Source organism: Ursus arctos, unplaced genomic scaffold (genome assembly GCF_023065955.2).
Source record: "Ursus arctos isolate Adak ecotype North America unplaced genomic scaffold, UrsArc2.0 scaffold_14, whole genome shotgun sequence".
Classification (NCBI taxonomy): domain Eukaryota; kingdom Metazoa; phylum Chordata; class Mammalia; order Carnivora; family Ursidae; genus Ursus; species Ursus arctos.
The window spans coordinates 40,640,475-40,660,391 of NW_026622808.1; the positions used below are offsets into that span (position 1 = coordinate 40,640,475).

The 19,917-nt window shown below is 37.9% G+C and overlaps 1 protein-coding gene across 28 annotated transcripts in view; it reads right to left on the reverse strand.

The window, feature by feature from the left end:
- Positions 1 to 19,917, reverse strand: part of CFAP20DC (CFAP20 domain containing) — a 239,537-nt gene that overhangs the window by 118,154 nt on the left and 101,466 nt on the right. For all 28 annotated transcript variants that reach the window (XR_003316794.4, XM_048226477.2, XM_026501148.4 and 25 more), the window contains exon 6: positions 9,382 to 9,538. Coding sequence is in view for 27 of the 28 variants with exons in the window: in XM_048226477.2 (XP_048082434.2) it covers positions 9,382 to 9,538 (157 nt within the window). In the remaining variant the exon portion in view is untranslated. The remainder of the gene's footprint in view (positions 1 to 9,381; positions 9,539 to 19,917) is intronic.

Consider the following 19,917-nt stretch of genomic DNA (forward strand, 5'->3'; position numbering starts at 1 on the left):
TTTTTTCTTGCCCTGGGGTGGTTTACTGGGCAAGGGCAATCTGAGTTCAACTTTGCTGCAGGAAGGAGTGGGAATGCAGTCTTAAACCGAAGAGATCTGAGTATGATGTGCATCACCTGACCTGGAGATAGAGAGGCAGGAAAACACTCAACAATGCTGATTATTAAAAACACTAAAGCATTCCAGTTATTGAGGAAGGTAAATATGTATACTGTTGAGGAAGGAACAGTCAGAGGCTTGGCCTAGAGTTCCACCTTCTGTGACCTCAGCACAAGATGCCTTATTTCCGTGGATCTTATTTCCTCTCTGTATAATTAGGACATTGGATTAGATGATCTCTAAGGCCTTCCCTGCTCAATGAGTCTATTAAGGCACTACAACAGTATTTCTAGTTTTTTTCTGTGGCCTTTGAAGGGATAATTTTCTTCACATTGCTTGACATTCAATAAAGGCTTACTGAATAGAGAGAATGACTGAATGAATAACTGAACGAACAATTAGCCAATTCTTACTTCATTAATTCATCAAACATGTATTACAGATTACCAGTGCCAGGTCATGTGCTAGAGGTAAAAATATGGAGACTTTACGAATGCCCTCAAGGGCCTCTCAGTCTGAAATCATACTTTTAATTATTCTCCTCTTCTTCCATTTCTGAACACAGAACACATATGCCCAAGTACTGATATTTTAGAAAGCACTGAACTAGGGTGTCAGGACATGTGTAAAATCATTACTGGCAGAGCATTAAGTCCATACTTAGTGGATAATCGCGTGCTCTTTCCTCTCTTCTCTTTGCTCTCCTCTTGTTTTTCTCTTATCTAACGAACTGTACATATATTGTTTTTTTAAATGCAGAATGATACTAGTTAATCAATAATTCAGTCATGCAAATGCCTAAAAATGCCAGTCCACGTTCCCTCAGGAACCATAAAAGTCATAAATTCAATGGAATCAGCAAGCTTTACTACTTGTCCAGCATCAGCCATTCCTCTGGGCAAGTGAAAAACTGGTTAATTTCTTGTTTTAGGGTCCTAATAACTCACTTTCTATTATATCCCACTGTGTAAACAGAGAACAGCAATGGAATTAGGCAACATTTTCTAGCTTGGGTGAGTTTAAGAGGTTCTAGAGTGAAATGTAGCAGCTTAAACAAACTAAGGACAACAGGGTACTGAGCTTAAGCAAGCATTTAAAACAATATCTTTAAACTGAATCTCAGAATGAAATGTAAGAAATAGGTAATAGAGTTTCCTATGATAAAAGTCTCAAATCTTATGACTAACAGAGCTGTCTTTGCAGAAGAAAATGTCCCCTCCCCCTACCTTCAGTATAAAAGACAAAGGGACATCCATTACTTACTGAATACAGACATTCTTAACACAGCCAGTCACCAAATTCTGGCATTCTCATTTCATGATGTCTTCTCTCTCTCTCTTTCAAAAATTTCCCTTCCCTTCCATCCTCCCAAGAAAGGCAGTACATTGTAGTAATTAGCAGTATAAACTTGAAGCCTACTGCCAGGGTTCAAAACCTGCCTCTAAGGCTGCCTGGGTGGCTTAGTCGTTAAGTGTCTGCCTTTGGCGCAGGGCGTGATCCCAGGGTCCTGGGATTGAGCCCAGCATCGGACTCCCTGCTCTGCTGGGAGCCTGCTTCCTCTCCCACTCCCCTTGCTTGTGTTCCCTCTCTCGCTGGCTGACTCTCTTGTGTTAAAGAAATAAATAAAATCTTTAAAACAAAAAACAACAACAACAAAAACCCCCAAAAAAACCTTGCCTCTACTATGTAATAGTTGTGTGACCCTAGGCACGTTATTTGACTTCTCTGTGCCTAAGTTTCCCCATCTGTAAAATGGGGATGGTAATAACACCCACTTTACAGAATTTGTATGAGCATTAAATTAAGTTCATATATATAAAGTGTTTGGAACACCTACTGCTTCTATTAGCATCATCACCATTGTTACCACTTCTGCTGCCAACTTCCTTGACCACGGACACTCAATTTGCCCCATACTGTGTTATCCTTTGTTGCCTTTTACCAAATTGTGTTGACAACGAACTCTTGCAGTGTTTACTTTTCTGGTGTGTAAAGTTACACAGAGCACTCTGAGGAGGAAGCTTGCTCTACCTCTTTATGTCAAAGTATGCAGCCCAGTAATAAAATATTATATTAAATCATACCTCCCACCCCTGCCATGTACCAAACTGAACTCCCTGTTCCTTCGACATATCAGGTCTATTCACGATGCACGCCTTTATACATACACACTCTTTCCTTTCCCTAAAATGCTTTCCTTTCTTGTTGTCCACTTTCATTACCCAAAAAATTATTTCACTAGTTGAGAAATTATTATTTTTCCTTCAGGATGTAGTTTGGAAAATTTATTTCTCTAGGTGAATACAGACCAAACACTGCTCTATGGATAGATACTGACCCATTAAGTCATTTTCACTGGTTTGTGGTGAAAATGTCAGCCTTTATTCTGAAATTAACATCTTCCTAATGTGTGTGTGTATTTAAGTGTCTTTTCAATTAATTAAATGATTAGAATAATTGTAGTTTTTCTTGTTTATTTGTCTGTTTTAATGATCTGATTTGGCGAATTTAAAAGTTGGCAGTCTTATGTTAGTCAAGTTTTTCATAACTTAGTAGGTCTGTGAAATCCAAGAGCCTCTCCAATGGCTCTCTCAAGTAAGAGTTTAGTGCTCCACACTCTCCTCCCAGTGCTTGTTAAGCCCATGAGGGAAGTTTCCTCCAGGTATAACAATCAATATGTACATGTAAATTTCCCTGAGAGATCGCAAGCTCCTGGAAGCAGAGGCTGTGTCATACCAGTGCCTGATTATAGGAGGCAGATAAATGGTTAGCATCTACACAATGGATTATAGTTTATGTCTTTTCACATATATATTTATATTTTATTGGATCTTCAAAATAACCCAATAATAACTAATAAGGAAATAATGCTCAGAGATGTTCAGAACTCACACAAAGCACAAAGTTGGTATGTGATCACAGCAACAGACTGTGGGACTATTAATCTGTGTCTTTAGTCTCTACAATATCAATTTAACTTCTCTAAGATGTACTTGGTTTACACAATTTATGCTTTCAGTGGGAATGTAATAGTATTTTACTTAACCAAGGAACAATCATCCTCATTTTACTGATGCAGAAATTGAAGCATAGAGATAGGGTGAGCACTTGTGCAAGGTTAAATCCTGGCAGCTAAATGAGGAATATGGGGTTATATTCCACAGCACCCTGAACCTGAACCATGCTTCCCCAAGTTTATTCAAAACATTTTAGGCAATCTGAGATGCCACATTCATAAGCCTTTTTTTCAGGCCTTCTGAAAACCTAAAAGCAATCATGCCAATGCTTGTTATTGGAATTTTTTAGATTATCCGTTCACTTAAAAAATTAATTATAAAACAAAATATATGTATATTGTTAAAAAAATACAAATGGGACTATAAAATTTTGAGAAAAAGTCATCGTTCCCTAACTGCTGCCCTCCCACCTCACACATCCCTTAGTCCTGCAATGCAGAGGCAACTATTCTCAAGCCTTTCAGCAAAAGCTTCTAAATCTTCTGGTAATTACTTCTGTTTTTATAAATAGTAGTCTTATATTGACACTTCTGCCCTTTGCTTTAGATAATATCTCTGACTTCCTATTTTGGAAAAAATATGGAACCACAAAAGACCCAAATAGTCCAAGTAATCCTGAAAAGGAAAAGCAAAGCAGGAGCATCACAATTTGGGACTTCAACTATATTACTGTAGTCCTCAAGACAATATGGCACTGACACGAAAACAAACATATAGATCAAAGGAACAGAATAGAGATTCCAGAAATGGACCCACAACTCTATGGTCAACTTATCTTAAACAAAGCAGGAAAGAATGTCCAATGGAAAAAAGACCGTCTCTTTCTTCAACAAATGGTGTTGGGAAAACTGGACAGCAACATGCAGGAGAATGAAACTGGACTACTTTCTTACACCATACACAAAAATAAACTGAAAATGGATTATAAAATGTGAGACAGGAATCCATCAAAATCCTAGAAGAGAAGACAGGCAGCAACCTCTCTGACATGGGCCATAGCAACTTCTTACTAGACATGTTGGCAGAGGCAAGGGAAGCAAAAGCAAAAATGAACTATTGGGACTTCATCAAGATAAAAAGCTTCTGCAGAGTGAAGGAAACAATCAACAAAGCTAAAAGGCAGCCTATGGAATGGGAGAAGATATTTGCAAATGACATATCTGATAAAGGGTTAGTATCCAAAATCTGTAAAGAATTTATCAAACTCAACACCCAAAAACCAAATAATCCCATTAAGAAAGGGCAGAAGACATGAATAAACATTTTTCCAAAGAAGACAACCAGATGGCTAACATGACACATGAAACAATGCTCAACATCACTCATTATCAGGGAAATACAAATCAAAACCATGAAGAGATACCACCTCACACCTGTCAGAATGGATAAAATTAACAATACTGAAAACAACAGATGTTGGTGAGGATGTGGAGAAAGGGGAACCCTCTTACACTGTTGGTGGGAATGCAAACAGTTGCAGCCGCTCTGGAAAACAGTTTGGAGGTTCCTCAAGAAGTTAAAAATAGAACTACCCTACAATTCAGCAATTGTACTACTAGGTATTTACCCAAAGGGTACAAAAATAAAGATTTGGAGGGGTGCATGCACCCCAAAGTTTATAACAGCAATATTAACAATAACCAAACTATGACTATATTACTGTAGTCATCAAGAGCCATCAAAAAGAATGAAATCTTTCATCTATGGAACATAAGAACTAGGATGATTGGTAGGGGAAGAAAGGGATAAAGAAAGGGGGGGTAATCAGAAGGGGGAATGAAACATGAGAGACTATGGACTATGAGAAACAAACTGAGGACTTCAGAGGGGAGGGGGGTGGAGGAATGGGATAGACCGGTGATGGGTAGTAAGGAGGGCACGTATTGCATGGTGCACTGGGTGTTATACACAACTAATGAATCATCGAGCCTTACATCGGAAACCGGGGATGTACTGTATGGTGACTAACATAATATAATAAAAAATCATTTAAAAAAAAAAAAAAAGAATGAAATCTTGCCATTTGCAGTGATGTGGATGAAGCTAGAGTGTATCATGCTAAGTGAAATAAGTCAGTCAGAGAAAGACAAATACCATATGATTTCACTCATATGTGGAATTTAGGGAACAAAACAGATGAACATGTGGGAAGGGAAAAGAAAAAGAGAGAAGGAGAGGCGGGAGGCAAACCATATGAGACTCCTAATGGTAGAGAACAAACTGAGGGTTTGTTGGGTGGGTGGGTGACGGGTATTTAGGAATGCACTTGTTATGATGAGCACTGGGTATTATAAGGGGTGAATCACTAAATTCTACTCATGAAACCAATATTACACTATATGTTAACTAACTAGAATTTAAATAAATATTTGGAAGAGAAAAATAATTGACTGGATGGGTATAGAATTCTAAGCTGATAATCATTTTTCCTCAGACTTTTGAAGGTCCAGTTTTAAGGTCTTTTACCATCTAATGTTGTTGTGTGAAGTCAGACATCATTATTCTTTTCGTACTCCTTTGTATGCAACTTGACTTTTAAAAAAACTCTGGAAGCTTAAATAATCTTTTCTCTTTTTCCCTCCTATTCTTAAATTATACAATGGTAGCTCTCTTTTACATTTCTTTTCTTTCTTTTTCATTTTCTGTTTCTTTTTCTGTTTTTGATGAGCTACATCAATGTGAAAACACCTGGCCTTTAGTTTTGGGAAATCTTCCCATATATTATCCTTCCTGTTTTCTCTAGTCTCTCATCTTAGAATCCTAATATTCTGTTGGTGGTTCTCTTGGACTAACTTCTAATATTCTTAACATTTTGATCCTACTTTCAGTCTTTTGGGCTTCTTTAAAATAATTTTTTTTTATTCTAAATCTCTGTAGAAATACAATACAATATAGAGTCTCAAAATAGCTGTATAGTTTCTGAGTCAAAATGTCCAGTATTCACTCAAAACTTATTAGACATATCAGGATTCAAGGATAAGAGAAAAACAGACAACAAAAACAGACCCACAGGAGAGACATATATTGGAATTGTGAGCCAAGGCTTTTAAAATAACTTTAATATATTTGAGAAATTAGATAACAAGATAGATAATTTCAGCTGAGAAATGTAAACTATAAGAAAGAATCTAATGGAAATTCTAGAATCGAAAAATAGAAATTGAAATTAAGAATGCAGAAATATGTGTTCATTCAGCTCCTTGACAAATATCCAAAGAAAGCCTACCTGGATGCTGCAAGAGAAATGTAGAATGATTCCAGCAGCACTATTCGAAATAGCCCAAAATAGACAAACTGTGGTGCATTCACACAATAGCATACTGTACAGTAATTAAATAAACAATACAGATGAATCTCACAAACACAGTGTTTTGTTAAAGCATGTATATATGAAAGAATATGTCCTGTATGATTTCATGTAAATAAACTTCACAAACAGGTAAAATTAATTTGCAGTCTTAGAAGTCAGGAAAGGGTTACCTCTCAGAAGAAGAGAGAGGGTCATGATTGGGAGGAGATTGTAAGTAGGGTTTCTAAGATGTTTGTAACATTCTATTTCTTGATCTGGGTGGCAGTTACAGAAATGTGTTCACTTTGTTAATTGTTAAAGCTGCATACCTATGATACATAAATGTTTCTAAATTATATAAAAAGCTTATAATAAACTTTAAAAAAATGCTTACTGAAATACAGCAAGAACATATTATTCCTATTTTATAGATGTAGTATGTTTTCTTAACTGAGAATAACATATATTTATTCCTTACTTTATCTATTTCTTTCTTCCTGTTAGTTTTGGTGTCTATCTACCATGTACCCAATGTATCTGAGTTGAGAAATTCTCTGGTTCAGTTTCTCCAGAGAATACATATCCTGTTGTCTGCTTATTTGTAGTTGGAAAGGGAATCTGGGATCCTACAGGAACCCATATAGAATTTTAACTAATCTCCATGTCTTTAGTGACACCCCTTTCTTCTGCTTTTGGCAGTACCTAGGGCTGCCAATTCTTGAGTCCCTCTGAGGTTCTATATTATGAATCTCATTGGCAAACCTCTTTGTTAAACCCAAAAGTTTCAGCTTTGTCTGCTCTTCTAAGTTAGTTGTCACTCCTCAATCTTACAAAATTATGAACACACTTTGCCTATTGTTTCCTACTCTCCCATCCTCTTCATCCTGGTGGGTTTATTACCATTTTTATTCCTATAATTTTAGTGGGGTTTGAGGAAGGATCAGAGATAAAAACTTGCCATTTAATATACCATATTTTGATTCACTTTTTCCCTTAGATTTATTTAAAAATACTAATCAGGTTATGATTCACTTCCTATGATCTGATATAGAATGCACATATATTTCTATAAATTCTGAGGTTTCTTATTAGTTGGGTGATATATATATATTTTTAAATGAATGGTTTCACTTTCTTGTATAGCTTTTAAGTGGTACATAAGATCAGTGGCTGCACTTCCTGGCTTGTGATCTCTCTGGGGAGCTGTTAATGCACTGCTGTGTTTTATTATCAAATGAAATTTATGGGCACAGTGTCCTGTTCCACAGAGTGAACGACACAAGGATTTCTCAGACACTCATTCAGACAGAGCGTAAGTCTGAAGTCTACTTTATACAAACTTCTAAGAAATCACCTTTGCCATCTTATGTGCTGCCCTGTTTCCTGGGCTTCTAGAAAAATTGATTTTGTTAAAAATAATCCCAGATGAAAATCAAAAGGAGGCATCAGTATTCTCTCAATACTTTCAGTTGTTTAAAACTATCTTAGCAGGAGAATTTGTGCAATCTTATAAATTCTAGATGGTTCAGTTATCTGCAGAGTATATTTATTAATCACATAATGAATAATTAAAGTGTATATTTCCTATCTTTCTAGGAATAACTAATTTTTCTATTTTAACATGATCATTAGAAAATTAATATATAAATGTAATTTCTCTCCAATAACTTTATGAAATGTACACAGAGTAATGAGATAGTATATACTGGACAATGGCGGAGCTTTCTGAATGTTGACATCTTTTTTTTTTTTTAAAGATTTTATTTATTCATGACAGAGAGACAGCAAGCGTGAGCAGAGGGAGGGGCAGAGAGAAAGGGAGAAGCAGGCTCCCCACTGAGCAGGGAGCCCAACTTGGGGCTTGATCCCAGGACCCCCAGATCACAACCTGAGCCAAACGTAGATGCTCAACCCCTGAGCCTCCTAGGCACTCTGAATGTTGACATCTTTTGAACATCCTTGTTCATTTGGTGACTTTGCTACACAGTGAGTCCCATTTCCTTGTCAGGAATCAGATATTCGCTTTGCTAGCCACCCTTTTGGCATGTGATCTAGGCTCTACAAATCAGACACAGCCATGTCTGCCTTTGTTCAGTAGAGAGAAACACGAAGAAGTAGTCTACTTCTGGCGGGGGTGGTGAGGTAGTAGACATTCAGTTTTCCAGGGCAGCAATAATAAAAATTCTGGAACCTAGAGCCCAGCATTGGACTTGACTTACGGAGTCTTTGTCCGGTTTCAGTAGCTATCAGGGGTCTTCCTTGGAGCAGTCTTATGGTGGGGATTGTGTTTGTTCTTGGCTGTAGCTTCTAAGCCTGACTTTCTGGGTATCCGTGAGATTCTATGAACTGGCTAATTTCCTTAAATAAATTCTTTTTTTCTGTTTCAGTTACCTAGAGAGGATTCCATTGCTTGCAACTAAAAACCCTGACTAATTCACATGGTAAGTGCTACCATAAACAAAAAAGAAAAATAATCACAAAAATAAAAAAAGATATCTTTAACATTCAGCTACAGTAAAAATAAACATGTGATTCAGAGTAAAGAATGACACATGCTACGACATGTATGAACCATAAGGACTTATGCTAAGTGAAATAAGCCAACTATAAAGAGACAAATACTATATGCTTTTACTTACATAAGGTATCTAAAATAGATTCATGGAATCAGAGTGGAATGGTGCTTGCCAGTGGTTGAGGAGAAGGGGAAATGAGGAGTTACTAGTCAATGGGTTTTGATCAAAATGAAAAAGTTCTAGAGATCTGCTGTACAGCATTGCACCTATAGTCACTAAAAACGTATAGTATGCTTAAAAATTAGTTAAAAGGATAGATCTCATGTTAAGTGTTTTTTCCACAGTAAAATAAGATAAATTTAGAAAAACCACTACCATGTACTCATACTGTCCAAAGGAATGTTTAATTTTAAACACATTGGAGAATTTAAAAATCTTGATAGTAGTAACTTGAACATACCGTCTTTATCAGCAGTGTCTTGAGGCTTGCATTTTAAAGTGAAGATCTTCCGCAGCTTACAGTTAGCTGAGACAATAATTCCATCCAATGACTGGAAAACTGCCCCCTTGAATATTTCACTGGTAAATGCTACCAAGTCTATGCACAGATTGCACCACTAAAATAAAGAAAAGAAGAGTAAGTACTTTCTATAATCACAGAGATGAACAAATCATCTATATGTGGATAGTCGGGAGAATTGAGGAAACTGTCTGGATCAACCAGCCCGAGACCTACACCCTCCCTTAGGCAAATCTCTATTTTGGCTTCAATTTTCTTAAAAATTGCCCTGATTCTTCCAAAGAAGTCATCTAAACTAGACATTGGTCATCTGGCTGTAGAGTTCTCACTATGAGGCAAGATTTTGACAACTTTGGGAAATAACTCTGGATCTGTAGGCAGTATGCTAGTGGGAAACTAATTGCAGGTGCGTTAGACCACTTAAATCTTGAAAATCAGGGATAAGTAGCCAATTGTTCCTTCAAGGGGACTAATTTGATCATAATTAGCCACTTATATTTGTTAAAAAAAATCATGGATGAAATTGGAAGCTGGGTTTAAATTGTGGCCAGTGCTATCTACTTATAACTAATTAACCTATTGTACAGAAATAGATTCTTCCAAAGAATTTGTAATTATGCCTGGTATTTGCCAGTTTTTAAAGTACTCTTGCAGAGACTAATTTCTGCCCATTAAACAATTAGACTCCTCAATACTTCATCAAATGAATTCTCTAAATGGTCTGACTGAGTTAAAGAAAAGGAGAAAATAATCATTTAGTAAGAAATTAAGACATATTGAAGATTGCAGGACAACAACAGGGAAAAGAATTTTTGAAATTAAAAGGAAAGTAGTATTTAGGGTTGTCTGCACTTCTTTTAAAATATCAGGCTCTTCCATTATTTGTTTAGAAGAACAATTTACATAAGGTTCATTTTATTAATGTCAAAACTGAAAGTTATATTTATTGATAAAGGAAATAATGATGATATTCTTAAAGGCAAATTCTATTTAGGAATGTTGATTTTATTATGAAGGAAAACCTGAGGTGGTTTCCACTGTAGAAAAGTAAAAGAGATTGCAGTAAGTTATTAATTAAATACATGAAGATTATTTGTAGGTGTCTCAACAGTAAAATTATATTCTCAGGCCATGGTGATGCTCTGGTCTTTTGGATGAAAAGAAGTCTGGTGTAATAAGAGGTGGGAAAGGAGGACTGAATATGATGCAATAATGAGACTGGCTTGCCCTGCAGGGTGGTGAGCTCTGGGGAAGTATGAGAGGTAATGTGGGATGGGCCAGTAAGACCAGGTTCTGGAGGCATTGAAAGATCAGGAGGAGAACCATGGACTCCAGAGGGTAAGGTGTCACTCTGATTCTTGAGGGAGAATGTGACAAGAGTAAAGTGCTGGGAAATCAGAACTAACCCTAATGCAGTAATTTTTGGGGGGTGGGAGGAAGGCTGAGGTAGAGTAGAGACAGAGTGAGGCACAGAAAGACCAGTCAGTCAGTCATTTAAGCATGAGGTGAGGAGCGTCTGGTAGAGGGCTAGTATAGGAGGTGGGATGTAAGCGACAAATCTAGTAGGCATGCCCTAGGGTGAATGAAACATCAGGGCTTGGTAAAATCCAGGTTACAGGGGATGGAGGTATTGGGGTTTCTAGCAATCCAATAATGATTATTAATATTATTATTATATTAGCATCATTATCGTTCTGTGGTTCTCATTCCTAAAAGATTTGATTATGTCTCAATTGCAATTATTCAGCTGGTTTGTCCCAAAAGTAACTGTATTCATCCATTCCTCCCCACAGGTGCTAAGCACTTCTCTCAGGTGTTAATACTGGGCATGACTCCGACATATAGCAAGGCATAAGAGAGTCCTTCTAGTCTGAGAAGGGAGGCTGGAGGCAGACATGGGGCATCTGTTTTATACTGTTAGTGCAGAGGGGGCTCAACGTGGGAGGATGGGGAAGTTCAAGAAAGGCTTCTTTAAAAAACATGTTAAAAATGCCATGATATTATATGCAAATATGGGCCCAAACATGCCAAATTTTATACAAAATATAGTTCTTGTCACTTCTCCACTTCTCTAATCATACTGTCAACTTTTTTTAAAAAAAGATTTTATTTTATTTATTTGACAGAGAGAAAGACAGACGGCGAGAGAGGGAACACAAGCAGGCGGAGTGGGAGAGGAAGAAGCAGGCTCATAGCGGAGGAGCCTGATGTGGGGCTCGATCCCAGAACGCCGGGATCACGCCCTGAGCCGAAGGCAGACGCTTAACGACTGAGCCACCCAGGCGTCCCATACTGTCAACTCTTAACTTTTCTTCTCTCTGTATTTTTAAAGAATACCTTTGATTTATCAATTTTAGACATTATCTACTGTCTTCCTATTATGGTAGATAAGACTTGTAGTTCACTTACAAACGCTACTTTCTCCGCTTCATCCTCCCTAGAAAATTGTCTCCCATTTGTTCTTTTTACGTTTTTCCTCGAGATCCATGTTCTGTGTTTTCCTTACTGTGACTATGTGAATATTGTACACAACTGAGCCAAGTGATGCTCTATGATTACCTTTCATTATACAACTTTATATTTCTAGAGTTCATGATTGCTTTTAAAATTGTCTGCATTACTGTATCTGAACCTAAGTTTTCCTATATCTAGGAAAGGCTGAGAGGCAAAATGAGTTTGGTTTTAAACAAGGAATAATACTTTCGAAATCCAGGGAGGCATGGGAATGTGCTGGGCATTTCTTCTCAGGGCCCTGCCCTTTGTTCCCTGCTTAGATGAACCCTCCAGTGGGCTGTACCTGTACACTTCATCAGACTCCATCAGCTGACTTGGGAATTGGTGTCCTCTTCCTTCAAAAACTCTGAGTCCCAGGAAACCAGGCCCTTACCTACTACACACTTTTTTTATTCATCATAGTCAAGCTGCTGTTATTCCCTCTGCCTGGACTCATACAACATGGAAAGGGCTCAACAAACAATGATCTATGTGTGTGTGTGTATGATGTATGAGGACATACATACATGCCAGTATACATACTTTCAATCTTTCATTGTATTTTTAAGTTTTAATTTTGATTCCAGTTAGTTAACATACAGTATTACATTAGTTTTAAGTATACAATATAGTGATTCAACACTCCACACATCACCTGGTGCTCATCAGGACAAGTGCCCTCCTGATCCCCATCACCTATTTAATCCATTCCCCCAACCACCTCCTCTCTGGTAACCATCAGTTTGTTCTCTAAAGTTAGGAGTCTGTTTCTTGGTTTGCCTCTCTTTTTTTCCCTTTGCTTGTTTGTTTTGTTTCTTAAATTCCACATATGAGTGAAATCATATGGTATTTGTCTTTCTCTGACTGCCTTAATTTTGGTTAGCATTATACTCTCTAGCTCCATCTAGGTCATTGCAAATGGCAAGAATTCATTATTTTTTATGGCTCAGTAATATTCCAGTGTGTATTTATCCATTATTATTTATCCATTCATCAGTCTATGGACACTCAGGCTGTTCCCATAATTTGATTACTGTAGACAATGCTGCTATAAACACTGGTGTGCATATATCCCTTTGAACTATTTTGAAGTATTTTTGTATTCTTTGGGTAAATACCTAATAGTGCAATTGCTGGACTGTAGGGTAGTTTAAAAAAATTTTTTTTGAGGAATCTCCATACTCTTTTCCAGAGTGGCTGGACCTGTTTGCAATCCCACCAACAGTGTAAGAGGGTTCCCTTTTTTCTACGACCTCACCAAAACATGTGGTTTCTTGTGTTGTTGATTTAGGACATTCTGACAGGTGTGAAGTGATATCTCACTGTAGTTTTGATTTGCACTTCCCTAATGATAAGTGATGTTGAGCATTTTTTCATGTGTCTGTTTGCCACCTGCATATCTTCTTTGGAAAAATGTGTATTCATGTCTTCTGCCCATTCTTTAATTGGATTATTTGGTTTTTTGGGGTATTGAGTTGTATAACTACCTTATATATTTTGGATACTAAGTCTTCATTGGTATGTCTAATTTCTAAATATCTTCTCCCATTCTGTGGGCTGGTTTTTAGTTTTGTTGATTGTCTTCTTTGCTGTGCAGAAGTTTTTATTTTGATGTAGTCCCACTAGTTTATTTTTGCTTTTATTTCCCTTACCTCAGGAGATATACCTAGAAAGAAGTTGCTATGGCTGATGTCAAAGAAGTTACTGCCTCTGTTCTCTTCCATGATTTTGATGGTTTCAGGTTTCATATTTAGGTCTTTAATCCATTTTTGAATTTATTTTTGTGTATGCTGTAAGAAAGTGGTCCAGTTTCACTTTTATATGTTGCTGTCCAGTTTTTCCAACATTTGTTGAAGAGACAGTCTTTTTCCCATTGAATATTCTTTCTTGCTTTGTCAAAGATTAACTGACCATATAACTGTGGGTTTTTTTCTGGGTTTTCTGTTCTGTTGACCTATTTTTCTATTTTTGTGCCAGTACCATACTATTTTGACTACTACAGCTTTGCAATATAACTTGAAGTCCAGAATTGTGATGGCTCCAGCTTTTCTTTTCTTTTTCAAGACTGCTTTGGCTATTGGGATCTTTTGTGGTTCCATACAAATTTTAATATTCTTTGTTCTAGTTCTTTGAAAAATGCTGTTGGTATTTTGATAGGGATTGCATTAAATGTGTAGATTGATTGGGGTAGTATAGACATTTTAACAATATTTGTTCTTCCAATCCATAAGCATGGAATGTCTTTCCATTTCTTTGTGCCATCTTCAATTTCTTTCATCAGCATTTTGTAGTTTTCAGAGTACAGGTCTTTCACCTCTTTGCTTGGGTTTATTCCTATGTATCTTACTGTTTTTTGTACAGTGAGATTGATTCTTTAATTTCTCTTTCTGCTGCTCCATTATTGGTATATTGAAATGAAACAGATTTCTGTATGTTGACTTTGTATCCTGTGACTTTACTGAATTCGTTTACCTTTACTGAATTAGCTTTTTGGTGGGGTCTTTTGGGTGTTCTCTATACAGTATCATGGCATCTGCAAATAGTGAAAGTTTTACTTCTTCCTTGCTGATCTGGATGTTTTTATTTCTTTTTGTTGTCTGATTCCTGTGGTTAGGACTTCCAGTACTACGTTGTAGAAAAGTGGTGAGAGTGGACATTCCTGCCTTGTTTCTGACTGGAGAGGAAAAGCTCTTAGCTTTTCCCCATTTAGGATGACATTGGCTATGGGTTTTTCATATTTGGCCTTTATTATGTTGAGATATGCTCCCTCTAAACCTTTGTTGAAAGTTTTTATCATGAATGGATGTTGTACTTTGTCAAATGCTTTTTCTGCATCTATTGAAAGGATCATATTTATAATTGTTAAATCTTGTTGGACTGTCCCTTTTATTATGATATAGTGCCATTCTTTGTCTCTTGATATAGTCTTTATTTTAAAGTCCTATCCTTTCTTTTATTAATGTGATATATCACACTGACTGATTTGCAATATTTAACTACCCTTGCAACCCAGGAATACATTTCACTTGATCGTGGTGAATGATTTTTTAAAATATATTGTTGGATTCAGTTTGCTAGGATTTTATTGAGGATTTTTTGCATCTCTGTTCATCAGAGATAATGGCCTGTAGTTCTCTTTTCTTGTGGTATCTTTATCTAGCTTTGGTAAGGAGTAATGCTGATATCATACAATGAATTTGGAAGTTTTCCTTCATCTTTGATTTTTTGGAATGGTATGAGAATAGGTATTAATTCTTCTTAAATGTTTGGTAGAATTCACCTGTGATGCCATCTGGCCCTGGACTTTTGTTTGTTGGGAGTTTGTTTTTTTTATTATTGATTCAATTTCTTTGCTAGTTATTGGTCTGTTCAACTTTCCTATTTCTTCCTGTTCTAGTTTTGATACTTTATATATTTCTAGGAATTTGTCCATTTCTTCCAGGTTGTCCAATTTGTTGGCATATAGTTTTTCATAATATTCTGTTATGATTGTTTGTATTTCTGTGGTTTCGGTTGTTATTTCTCCTCTCTCATTTGTCATTTTTTTTTATTTGGGTCTTTTCTCTTTTCTTTTTATAAGTCTAGCTAGAGGTTTGTCAATTTTATTGATTTTTTTCCCCCAAAGAACCAGCTTCTGGTTTCATTGATCTGTGCTATTGTTTTGTTGTTGTTGTTCTTATTTCTATATTCTTTATCTCTGCTCTTACCTTTATTATTTTCTTCCTTTTTCTGGCTTTAGGTTTTGTTTATTGTTCTTTTTCTAGCTCCTTTAGTTGTAAGGTTGGGTTGTTTTATTTGAGATTTTTTCCTGCTTCCTGAGGTAAGCATATATTGCTATATACTTCCCTCTTAGGACCAATTTTGCTGCATCCCAAAGGTTTTGGACTCTTGTGTTGTCATTTTCATTTGTTTCCATGTACTCTTTAATGTCCTGGTTGACCCATTCATTGTTTAGTAGCATATTATTTAACCTCCATGTATTTGTGGGCTTTCCAGATTTTTTCTTGTGATTGACTTCTAGTTTTACAGTGTTGGGGTAGAAAAGGTGCATGATCTGACTTCAACCTTCCTGTATTTGTTGAGGCCTATTTTGTGGCCTAATATGTGATCTATTCCAGAAAATGTTTCATGTGCACTGAAAAGAATGTGTATTCTGCTGTTTTCGGATGGAATGTTCTGAATAGATCTGTTAAGTTCATCTGGTCCATTCAAAGCCATTGTTTCCTTGTTGATTTTCTGTTTAGGTGATCTGCCCATTGATGTAAGTGGGCTGTTAAAGTCCCCTACTATTATTGTATTATCAATTAGTTCCTTTATGTTTATTATTGTTTTACACATTTGGGTGCTCCCATGTTGGGTGCATAAGTATTTATAATTGTTAGATCTTCTTGTTGAACTGTCCTTTTTCTTATGACATAGTGCCCTTTTTTTTGTCTCTTATTAGTCTTTGTTTTAAAGTCTAGTTTGTCTGCCAGAAGTATTACTGCTCCAGCTTTCTTTTGGCATCCATTTTTGAATGATAAATGTTTCTCCATTCCCCCTTTCAATGTGCAGGTGTCTTTAGGTCTAACATAAGTTTCTTGTAGGCAGCATATTGATCGGTATTTTTTTTAATCCATTCTGTCACCCTATGTCTTTTGATTGGAGCATTTAGTCCATTTACATTCAAAGTAATTATTATTATTATTATTATTATTTTGTTTTTTTTAAAGATTTTATTTATTTATTTGACAGAGATAGAGACAGCCAGCGAGAGAGGGAACACAAGCAGGGGGAGTGGGAGAGGAAGAAGCAGGCTCATAGCGGAAGAGCCTGATGTGGGGCTCGATCCCATAATGCCGGGATCACGCCCTGAGCCGAAGGCAGACGCTTAACCGCTGTGCCACCCAGGCGCCCCTCATTCAAAGTAATTATTGATTGATATGTATTTGTATCATTTCATTACTTGTGTTGTGGTTGTTTCTGGAGATTTTCTCTGATCCTTTCCTGACTTTTTCTGTCATGTTTTGCTTTTCTTTAGTGATATATTTGGATTTCTTTCTCTTTATTTTTTACGTATAAAAAAAAATAACCATATATTTTTGATATATAGCTACCATTAGGTTTGTATAAAACCTCTTCTGCATATAACAGTCTATATTAAGTTGATGGTCATTTAAGTATTAACCCATTCTTTTCTCCTCTCCTTCCCACATTTTAAGTATATGTTACTATATTTTATATCCTTTTTTGAGTTCCTTGTCTGATTTTTTACAGAAATAATTAATTTTTACTGCTTTTGTGTTTCTTACCTTTATACTGTCAACTTTTGGTCTCTCCTTTCCAGTCAAAGAGTCCCCTTTAATATTTCTCACAGGGCTGATTTAGTGGTCACAAACTCCTTTAGTTTTTGTTTGTCTGGGAAACTCTTTATCTCTCTATTCTGAATGATCACCTTGCTGGACAGAGTATTCTTGGTTGCAGATTTTTCCCACTCAGCACTTTGAATACATCATGACACTTCCTTCTGGCTTGCAAAGTTTCTGTAGCAAAGTTTCCTGCTTGCCTTATGGGTTTTCCCTGGTATGTGAATGACTTCTTTTGTCTTGCTGCTTTTAAGAGTCTTTTCTTTATCACTATATTTTGCAAGTTTAATTACAGTATGTTATGGTGTGGGTCTGCTTTTGTTGATTTTGATGGGAGTTCTCTGTGCTTCCTGGATCTGGATATCTGTTTCCTTCCCCAGATTAGGGAAGTTTTCAGATATTATTTCTTTTTTCTTTTTTAAATTTATTTAACAGAGAGACCATAAGTAGGCAGAATGGAAGGCAGAGGGAAAGGGAGAAGCAGACTCCCTGCTGAGCAGGAAGCCCAATGCGGGGCTTGATTCCCGGACCCTGGGATCATGACCTGACCTGAAGGCAGATGCTTAACCGACTGAGCCACCCTGGCCGCCCCTCAGGTATTATTTCTTAAAAAAAATTTCTGCCCCACTTTCTCTCTCTTCTTCTCCTGGGAATCCTATAATACAAATGTTATTACATTTGATGGAGACACTGAGTTCCCTAAGTCTGTTCTAGTTTTGTGTAATTATTTTTTCTCTCTTGTTCAGCTTGATTACTTTCCATTACTCTGTCTTCTATGTCACTAATTCGTTCCTCTGCTTCTTCCATCTTGCTATTCATTCTATTAAGTATGTTTCTCATTTCATTTACTGAGCCTTTTATCTCTGCTATGTTTTTCCCTATCTCTGTGTCAAGGGTTTTATTCACGTCTTCCACTCTTTTCTCAAGTCCAGTGAGTATCCTTATGATCACTATTTAAAATTCTCTATCAGGCATGTTGTTTATCTGTTTTGCTTAGACCTCTGGCTCTGGCCTTGTCCTGTTCTTTCATTTGTGATACATTTGTCTGTCTCCTCATTTTGTTTGCCTGTTTCTATGTATTAAGAAAGTCCACTATATCTTCTGCTCTTGAAAGTAGTGGCTTTATGAAGAAGTCCTGGGGCACCATGCAGTGCAGTGTCCTCTGTTCACCAAAACCTGGCACTGCAGGAGAGCATCTTGTGTGTTGCTTACACCCTGCTGTGTGAGTCACTTTTTCTTTCAGTGCAGTTGTCTGCACTGACTCTCTGCCTGTTGTGGGCTATGCTTGCTCTCTGTGGTGTTAGTGGGACCAACTCAGGCCAGCTCTGAGGGGGTGCGCCTGCCACAAAACTTGGGAATAGGGTGGCAGTGTTAGCAAAATTTGCACTGGGCCACTCCAAAATGTTGTGGTGACTGGGGGCTGCATGAGCCTGGGCATGGTGAGCAAACGGCTGGGTAAGGTCAGGCGCAGCACATGAAGGTGCTGGGGGCATGTGGTTGGTGCAGTGTAGTGGCTACACCTGGTGGGGTAACTCGGCGTGGTGCACAGTGGCAGCTATGCACCTGGTGGTGGGTGGGGTGCACTATGGTGTCTGGGGGCATCCAGCCGGGTGCAGCCCAGCAGATGTGTACAGCACACTGCAGTGGCCATACACCCAGCGCCTGGTCAGAGCACGTGTGCGGCTTTAACAAAATTTGTCCTGAGCTTAGGTCTGAAGCCAGCAGACCTGGAGTATGCTAGTCCTCAGGAGAACTTGTGGGCATTGCACACTTGCCAGTGGGTCAGGCAGCAAGTGTCTCTGCAGCACCGCCTCTTGAAGGTGGCTCTGTGTTTATGCTGGGGGGCGGGGGAGGAAAATGGCACCTGCCAGCTCCCTTGCTTTTGGAGAAGTCTCCCAGCATGCTCTGAAATCATGATGAAGAGATCTGTCTCCTGTTTGTCCCCATGGTTGTGCAAACTGCCGTTTTTTGGTTGCCTCTCCATGCAGACAGCTGTCTCTTTATGGGTGGCCACCCAGCTATCACTCAACCTTCTAGCTTGCCTAGTGCTGGGTCAGCTGACTTTTAAAGCTCTAGGTTCCAAGTACCACTGGTTTTATAAACTCATGGAATTTAGCACCCCCCCTTTTTTAAGTAAATTCTACACCCAATGTGGGGCTCAAACTCAGAACCCCAAGATCAAGAGTTGTATGCTCCATACCAACTGAGCTAGTCAGGTCCCCCAGCTCCTCTGGTTTTTAAAGCCAAATGTTATGGGGATTAGTCTTCCCCCTGTGAGCTCCCTAGGGTGAGGGCCCATTTCTCTGCCTTGCCTTCTCCACATGTAGTTCCCTCCCTCCTGCAGGCAGCCTCCCTCTGCCTTTCTGACCTTCCTAAACTTTCAGCTGCAGCTTTGTCTCTGTATTTAGCTGTGGAGTTTCTTCTTTCATTCTTCAGATTGCTTTCTGGTTTGTTGACTTGGATGACATCTAATTGAAAACGTGGGATGGGGGGCACCTGGTGGCTCAAATGGTTGGGCGTCTGCCTTCGGCTCAGGTCATGATCTCTGGGTCCTGGGACCAAGCCCCACAGGGGGCTCCCTACTCAGTGGGGAGTCTGCTTCTCCCTCTCCCTCTGCCTCTCCCTCTGCTTGTGCTCT